The 9,501-nt window shown below is 39.4% G+C and overlaps 1 protein-coding gene across 1 annotated transcript in view; it reads left to right on the top strand.

Annotated features, from left to right (window-relative positions):
- CFH (complement factor H) overlaps nt 1-9,501 on the top strand; it is a 33,794-nt gene that overhangs the window by 13,408 nt on the left and 10,885 nt on the right. The window contains exon 4 of the mRNA XM_072420101.1: nt 2,329-2,405. Coding sequence (XP_072276202.1) covers nt 2,329-2,405 — 77 coding nt within the window. The remainder of the gene's footprint in view (nt 1-2,328; nt 2,406-9,501) is intronic.

Genomic DNA, 9,501 nt, shown 5'->3' with positions numbered 1-9,501 from the left:
GAAAAAATACGGGGTTAACCAAAAGAGCAAAAATATTTAGTGCGAGAAATTACGGGCTTAGCGGTTAGGGGGTTAAAAAAAGGAGGCACAACACAACATGAAAATTGTTGACTTTTTTAATATATTTAAAAAGGTAAACATTACTTTTTTATTCAACTGTGCCTACACATCCACTTGTGGAATTTGTGGAATACCTAGCCAGCCACTCTCTTTGCTCCTCCAATGACCTACTACTGACTTCCTCACTCATAACCTCATCACACGCATGGCTACAAGAAATTTCTAGAGCTGCCCCAATTCTCCAGAAGGGTCTTCCCCATCCTATTCGGCTTGCTCCTACTTTCTGCTCATTTAAAAGAAAATTCAAAACCCATTTTTTCAAAATTGCCTACCCATCTTCTTCTGTCTTTTGAAACCATCACTACTTCCCACCATTACATATCTCCCCTCCTATTGTGTGTTACTTCCCCCACCTCCTAGATTGTAAGCTCCTCGGGGCAGGGTCCTCTCTTCCTGTGTCACTGTCTGTATTCATCTTTGCAACCCATATTTAATGTACATCACTGTGTAGTATGTTGGTGCTATATAAATCCTGTTTATTAATAATAATAATAATAATAATAATAATAATAATACCTTTGTTCCTCCACCCATTTGAGTCCCCAGAAGTTTTCTTAAATCTTTCAAAATTTTAGAGCATTTTTTTGTGTTTTAGCAATATCTTGGTTCCTCATATTATAGCTTTTAATGTTTGAAGTCTGCTGTGATATACTATGCTTCATTTTTGGGACAGATAGAGCTTTCATTGGGCAGCAAATTTGAATTGATCTCTAATAATTTCCTAGAATTTTATTATAAAGGTTTCTTTTTTCACAGTCTGAAAAGACTTGTATGTTTCCCCTAAAAAGTATTGTTTTTTTTAATTATTTGTGGTTAAATAAAATACCATTGATTTTGGACTATACTTCTCATACATGATACTTTTTTTGAAATTAGATATATGGAAGATGCAATATACAATGTATCTGGCATTTATTTTTTGTGATTTCATTTTATTTTACCAGTTCAATTATCTAGTTTTCTGAGTGGGTTCATTTTTGGGTATTCTTGTATTTTATAATATATTAATATTAGCAAGTCCCTATAAACAATTTAGTCACCCTCCTTTTTCTATTTGGTATTACCATGGCTGGAAAACAGAATGTGTAGGTGTTAGGTTGGTGTTGATCTATATATATTTATGGGGGAGACCTGATCAAGACCACCAATGCACATTTGAAGCAACAGATCAGTGATCTATCACTGGCTTTAAAGTTAACTGGTCATTGCTATAGTGATCTATTGAAGGTTGAGAAAGGCTGGACGGCTCTCCCAGATTGCTTAAGAGTCTAAGGGCTGTTTTTTTCACTGGACTCAAAGTGTCACTGCCTGCTGGGTTCAGCACTTTTAAAACTAACAGCCGCCATTCCAGTGCAGTTTAAAACTGTGCTGCTAATTTACATGGTTAGGGTCTAATGCTTCCTATGCATGTTAAATTGGTATTGTTATAAATTACTGGAAAATCCTGAATTCAAGTTTTTCTTACAATCAGATGGTCAGCTCTTGTAGTATGAAATGCCCTCAGGAGAGTTGCCTTTTGAGCAAATTTATTTATCTCTATTGAGCCTACAGTAGCACCTGCATACTACAGCAAAGGTGTCTGGAGGGGAAACAGATGTGCAGAGAGTGCAGCAGTGCAGAGTGGGTCACTGCTCCAATAAAGGTCAGTGTTTACATACACGCTGCTATAGTTAAGGCTACGTTCACACGTCCAATGGTTCTCGTCTGATAATCGGCTCAGGGATGATATCGGACGACAATCTTGTGTGTGTACAGTGCCGTCATCCATCGTCTGAACGACCATCCTGGCGGATCCACGGACAATGGACGCCAAACAATCGTAATGGAAGTGAAGAGAAGAAAGCACAGGGGGGTGCCGCTCCATCATTCTCCCCCCTCCACTCTCCATAGAGCAGAATGGTGCTGTATGTACAGCACTCGTTCATGCATCATGCAGTCCTTAGTCGCTGGAATGGATTGTGAAAGATCCTTTCCAACGACAATTATTGCATGTTTGTACCCAGCCTAAGGGGCTAGGATCACAATTATCACACTTTATAGATACATAAATGAATGGCTACTAAAAAATAAAATAAATGAAAATAGTTAACTTTAAATATGCTGCAAAACACCTACTTCTCCCCGTACAAAATTGGACCTATTGTTACACACTAAAAAGACAGAGCATGGTGTTTGTTGTTAATAAAATATAATTTTGTATTTTTTTAGGTATCAAATGATTAGCAAACATAGAACAAGAGAATGTACAGCAACTGGGTGGTCCAATCATCAACCAGAATGTGAAGGTAAATTGAAAAACAAAATACCCCTAATACCTGACTGTAAGTTTCTTTTATTGAAATGCATGTGCATTTATGTACAGTGTGCTTGATTTACTGAAAGCATACATGCTGTTCACTTCATGAAGCAAATTATTACTTTGCAAAGGAATTTCATACAGTTTAGTGAATGAAGTGAAGCTTTGCTGACTTTAACTATCCAATCACATAAAACAATTCCTTATCAAGCCTACAACTGTATGTAAAGGGCATTCTAGGCTTGACAACTGTTTGTTTTCACTAACTGAAATAACTTGTATGTTTTCAATGAAAAGTATTTTTATTTTTTAATTATTTTGTGCTTAAATAAAATAAAATTGATTTTGGACTATACTTCTATCACATGATGATATTCTTGAAATAATATATACAGGAGATGCAATATAATACCCGTGTTTCCCCGAAAATAAGACACTGTCTTATATTTTTTTTGGCTCCCAAAAACACACTAGGTCTTATTTTCAGGGGATGTCTTATTTTTCCATGAAGAAGACTACAGTACACATTTATTGTTGAAAGTCACTCATGATCACTCATGTTCCATTGATTGTCCCCTTCTGATCACTCATGTGCCGTTCAAATTCCCCTTCTGATCACTCTATGCCATTGATTATCCCCTTCTGATCACTCTATGCCATTGACTGTCCCCTTCTGATCACTCTATGCAATGATTGTCCTCTTCTGATCACTTACCCGTAATTAAGTGCAGGGATCTCTGTTAGGGCAGGGATCAGCAGCTTGCTTCCTTGTTCAGAATCGCGGGGGCACGTGTGCAGGCTTTTTACTTTCAGTTTGGCTCAGGAATAGACACGCCCTGCAGCCAGCATCAAAGACACACACGCTGCAGCCAGCATCAAAGACTGGCTGCAGCTGCAGCCAGCATAAAGGACACACACGCAGGATCAGATATCTGGAGCTGTCTCGGTGAGTACTTTTTTAATTTACCGGTATGTATGCTTTTATTTTCTTTTTCTCCTAGGTCTTATTTTCGGGGTAGGTCTTATATTAGGGCAGGTTTACAAAATAGTGCTAGGTCTTACTTTCGGGGTAGGTCTTATTTTCGGGGTAGGTCTTATATTAGGGCAGGTTTACAAAATAGTGCTAGGTCTTACTTTCGGGGTAGGTCTTATTTTCGGGGAAACAGGGTATGTACCTGGCTTCTAGTTTTTAAATGGGTTTGGTTTTGGGTATTCATAAATTTTAATATATATTAATATCAGCAAATCCATGTAAACAATTTAGTCACCCTCCTTTTTTTTCATTTGGTATTACCATGGCTGGAATACAGAATACTTGGGTCCTATGTTGCTGATCTATTTAAATTTTAGAATGAATTTATTTGGATCCTGCAGATCCAAAACAAGAACCACTGTTGATAGTCACAAAACTGTTTTACAATGCCAAACTTGGAAAATAATAAAGTAGTAATAATAAAAAAGGGGGTAGTCAAACCTATTTTCTTGACTAATTACCAAGTGAATAGGGTGAAGGCAAAGGAGAAAAATTAAATGTGTTTCCCAACTAGGAGAATGGCAAAAATTTTCATTGCAAATATCCTTTGTTCTGCCAGAAGAAAAAAAATAGAATTACATTTTTTTTCCAACTGTCTTCTTACTAAAAGGGTTCTCAGGTGTTTCAAGTAAACAAACAAAAAAAAAAAAAAAAAAAAAAAAAAAAAAGAACACCATTTTAATGCAGAACTTGCATTAAAAATAACTTTTCTTTCTTTTCATATTTCTTGTGTGTGCTTACCGCAACCAGCATTTCTTAGACTGCCTTGGCTTCAATTTTGTTTTTGGCACTCTCTGGTAAAATCTATGCGGCCATCTTCTTTATAAGGGTTTCTTAATGACATTGCCAAAACTTGCACCAAGCATGTGCAAGAACAAATGATGTGTCTTCTTTCAAATGTACAGGAGCTCTTATCTCACTTTGCGCATATGTTAGATTACCCTCCCTAGCAGTACATTTCTTTCCGGTTTTATATGTCTAAAGGCGGTACATTGTTTTTCATGAAAATTTATTTTACAGTATAATATAAATAGTATGCGTATAATAAAGTTTGAAACACAACATCATTTAAAAACAATAATTTAAATAAATTAAAAAATCTATATATTAAAAAAAAAAATTATTTAAAAAAATTAATTAAAAACAATACATATTATACTCATACTATTTTACATACTGTAACATAAATGTTCTTGAAAACAATGTACTGCTTTTACACATAAATATCCAATGTATTGCATTGAATACAGTTATTTTGTATTGAATGCAATACAAATGGATTTTGAATTTCCCGCCCCCGCCCGGTCGGGACGTACACACGCTGTGATGTCACCGGGAACTCCCCCGGTGACTCATCGGAACAGAAGCAGGAAGAAGACGAAGATCGCGGCGCTGGACGGCGTGGGACCCCGGCGGATCAGGTAAGCGCTGTATTTACTTACCTTCCCTAGGTGTTCCAACCCCGAGAGTGGCTCGGGGTTACCACTTGTAGCAACTTTTTTCTACCCCAAGTCACTCTCGGGGTTACTGCTAAGGAGGTTAAACATTTGTTGTTTTGAGGAAAGCCCTGATGTCTCAGTGCCCCTGGCTTAGTTCCTGATGTCACTTGCCTGCTGCCTGCCACAACCCTGGCCTTCCTTGACTATTCTCTGCATGCTTATTCAGTACTGTATATTGTCCTGCGCACCCTGGTGTGCCCAAGGGCTGCAACCTGGCAACACCCTTTAGTGCAACATTCTCACCTCTAGAGGCTCTGGGGAAAACCAGGCCGTTGCTTAGACACTGTCTTGGCCCTTCTTAGGGCTCTCACCATTACTGAGTTAACCATGACTTCCCTTATTGGTTCCCTCCCTCCAAGCATGGCAATTTGCACAAACCATGTCTACACCTTCCCAGACCTCAGCAGATCCCAACCAGTTACTCACCTAAAGGCTTGACACCAAGAAAGCTATCCAAATCCATGTACTTCATCAGCTTGGTATTCTCACTACTAGTGAATCAACTTCTGGTCTCTTCCAGTGCAACTGCTGAACCTCTAGCCCAGACCCAAACTCCTGCTATTGCCAGTGGTCTCTGCTCTTCACCTACAAACCCTGCAGCAATTCTCTGTGGATCCCAAGACCTGCTGTGGTTGTATTAACCAGTACAGTTTGAACACTGACTGGGCTAAAGTATAATACTTAAATTTTTTCCTATACTTCTTACTTTCTGGATAAGCCTTGTCATTGGCATCCCCACTCTGAGAAGTAAAAGGATCCAGTCACCAATAGAATTGAAGACTTCCTGAGCCTCGATAGAAGGGTTAATGATTAACCAGACCCGACCTTCTTGGTAGCCAGCTCGCTCCTGCGTCTCCTCCAAGGGTCTCTTACTGCAGGACAGTTTGCAGTCCAGTTTTGTACTTTGGCAGCTGAGCTTTGCAGGAGCAGTGAAACCTTTCTGACAGCATCAAGGATGAGTTTGCTGGTCGAGAGTTTCCCCCTCTGGATAACCTGATGTTCCTGGCCATCCAGATTGATATTCATTTCCCGGTGGGTTTCTAGGAGAAATCTCACTCACACATAGCCTTCTCATAATGACTAGTCCTGTCCTTTGACCGGCATCTGTACACCTAATTAAATTTTGCCTACAGAGGCTGGGAAACTTCAGAGCCTAGAATGCTCTCCATAGCTATCCAGCTTCACCACAACAATCCAGAATCGAATGACTTTTTCTGCATGAGTAATTTTTCTGCATTCTCTTTTAATTTTTCTGCATTCTCTTTTGTTCAGCTCCAACCCCAGAATCTGTAGTTAAACAATCCCTTTATTCCACACACCACAATGTCTTTCTCGTGGTGGTTCCAGGATCAAATGATTCTTAGGCAAGTAGTTTTTTTTTCACTGTTTTGAAAGATTCTGACAATGGAAGACAGACTTCTGGGCTATAGTGGACTTGGACAGACCTCTGGGCAATATGTTTTTACCCTAAGCCCTGGACTGATGATCAGGTAGGGCATTTGATTAATATCATATATTGGACAATCCACAGACAAATATAATACAGCTGTTGCATATTTCAGTCATCTGGTAGGAGCTCTTTAAACATGCTGCTGTTCAGTTCTGAAGCTACTCAGTCAAAACATTCGAAGTATCCAAAATTTGAACATTACTGAAGTCAAGAGTAAAGACAATATAGTGAATTGCTTTTGGTCTTAGAAGTCAAACACATCAAAATTACTCAGGGAAACCCCAAAAAAGTCTCTGTAACATTGTGTTAATGAAAAAAGGGAACAAGTAAAGTACAGTGGTGGGGAGGGGACATTTTATATGGCTTAAAAGACATGGTAAATTTACAAATGCTTCAATTTACAGATCTGCAAGTGTTTACATATAGGGTATTTCTTTACCAAAACACAAACCCTTCATCTATGCAATATATAAACATTTCTAAGGTTATATCCTGCAAAAGAAAAGCAGCGAGTTTTAAAAATGTAATAAACTGTTTGAAATGCATTGTACTCCCATTTTTTGAGCCGTCACCTGTTGAAATACAGAACTCTCGCCATAAAAAAATAGGTATAGGTAAGGACTTGGAAAAGGAATAGGTGGGCTACATGCTTCCAAGCCTTTATTATACAAATATCCAGTTTCTTCATTGTTGCAGGTGCTAACCCAAGTGGGAACGTATATACAGGAGCCTCTTTAATAAACTTACTTTGGCATAGCACAGTTTTACTGTAGGATGATTTAACATTATTGTATTGTCACATATGCCAGTATGCCACCATTCTGCATGGGCATACAACAGTAGCTTTTAGAGTAAGGCCAAATGTACAATTTTCAAAGTATGATCAAGTCAGAACATTATCAAATGTAAAATAAACGGAAATCCAATTAAAACTGATAAAAGACATTACAATAGATGTTCAAACTATGATAATCAAATTATTTTCAATTTTTAATTCACTTCAAACTAAAACTTTATTTACTACTAAAAGTTGTATTTATCAAAATGTACCACTAGGTGTCACAAGAAGAACACAACATAAATTATTTTCAGTCATAGCATATATAAATCCTTTTCTTCTTACCACATTTTCGTTTAGTATTAGAACAGAGGTCGGCAAACTCTAGCCTTTAGGCCAGATACGGCCTAGCCAGTATTCTATTCCCGCCTAACGCCCGCCTTGTTTTTTATTGTTTGATCCAGCCTAAATGAATTGTCGCGTTGTCGCAGGTTCCCGCGATATCAATCATTGTGTTCCTGCACAGTAACCTCAATTACTATGCCTAAAGAGCAGAAGTAACGCACAGCTACCAGTCTCCGGAAGGTTGACCTCCAACGTTGTGTCTTCAACCCCGAATGGACTGTCAAATTACTTAACAAAGCCCTGTGTTTAGTGTGCAAGACACCAATTGCACTTTCAAGGGACAATTCGATGGCAAGCACACGTACAGAGACTACACCAAGGATGAGTGGAAAAACTGAGGCTGCTCGCTTGCAATCAGTTTAAAAAAAACCTTTCCTTGGACAGCTTGTTTCTTCTGGCCTAGTGTACCTTCTTGACCTCCTGAAATGGCCTAGTAGTCCAAAAAGTTTGCTGACCCCTGATTTGGAAAATAGATGTGATTTGTATCCCAATGCAAAACACATACTTCCTGAGGTTCGACAATGGTAGCATCCTGAAAGTGGAACTAAAAATGTAATGCTTACCTGTACTATTCCATCGCAGGGTGCTGCCATCTTCTTCCCTCTTCTCTTCATGGAAATGATCTGGATTGGCCAGGCTCGAATGACATAACTCCCATGAAGGTGCATGATAGTTCATTTATTGCTGCCACGCTAAAAAGAAAGCCAGTATTGCTTGGTTTACCTGGCAACCAAAGCAATATTTGACAGATGGATTTGACTCTTAGTTAATGGATCATTTTAATAGAAAGCTTCCTTAATCTTGGCCTCTCAGCTGATGTGGATCTATCTTTGAATCTGGTGATTCCTTGCTCCGCTCCACTACAGTACCCCACATAACTTATTTTGTCCATCGATGTCACTTGCACCAGCAAGGAGAATAAGGAAATAGGAGCCTCTTCTGTTTTCCCTTAGCTGTGCAGCCTGAGATGTACCATCCCGGCATCCCCTGCACACACTGAGGCTGTGAACAGCTGAAGAGGATTTCAGGCGCTTAATTTTGTGCTGCCATTAGCTGCTGGGGTTTTATATCCTCTCTGCTCCCATTCACCAGTGCCTGTTGTAGCATTAACCTCCCTAGCGGTAATCCCGAGTGTGACTCGGGGTGGCTTTTACATGCAAAAAGCGGTAATGCCGAGTCACACTCGGGGTAACTTTAGAAGCCCCCCATACCTTTGCCCTGCCCTCCAGCGGCGATCGGATGGTCCCTCTGTGATGCTGGGGCGCCGGTCCGTTGGGGGACGTGGCCGGGTGGGAAATTTAAAAGCGGAGTCCTGAGTAATCTGCTTTTAATTACCACCCGGGTCCCAGCCACGCTGCTGCTCGCATCAGCAGAGATGGGAAGCACAATGCGGGACTTCTGCATTGTGCCTCACATCTCAATGCAGATGCAAGCAGCAATAGCAAATTCTGGAGGTGGTCACCGATTCATCAATGAAATGCGCGTACGCTCTGGACGGTGAAGTCTATTACAGCGAGTCGGGCCTGAGTTCTAGTGAACTCGCCTGCCGGTTTCCCTGCAAAGATCGCCGATACGCCAATTAAGGCGATAAATTTTTAGCTGCGCAATTCAGGAGATGTTAACTTCAATGATGAGGTGATAGCAATTGATTAGCACACACCTGCGTGCTGTTCTGTGTTCTCCAGTATATTCTCCAAATATATTTATATATAGTTATATACTATAAGTGGCACTTTCAAATATGTCATCACACTGAGTGTAAAAAAAAATATGTGAACAAACATTTGTGACCTCATAAATTTTGTTCCAGTTTGACTTTAGAGAAATCAAATATTTTAGTAAAGGATTATAGGCAAACATGTTATAATACATTTATTAAGGAACATTTAGTGATTTCACTTGTGCATACACTTATGCAAT

Source organism: Pyxicephalus adspersus, chromosome 8 (genome assembly GCF_032062135.1).
Source record: "Pyxicephalus adspersus chromosome 8, UCB_Pads_2.0, whole genome shotgun sequence".
NCBI classification, from domain to species: domain Eukaryota; kingdom Metazoa; phylum Chordata; class Amphibia; order Anura; family Pyxicephalidae; genus Pyxicephalus; species Pyxicephalus adspersus.
Note: the sequence above shows the minus strand (reverse complement) of the source record. Positions and strands in the feature narration are given on the sequence as shown.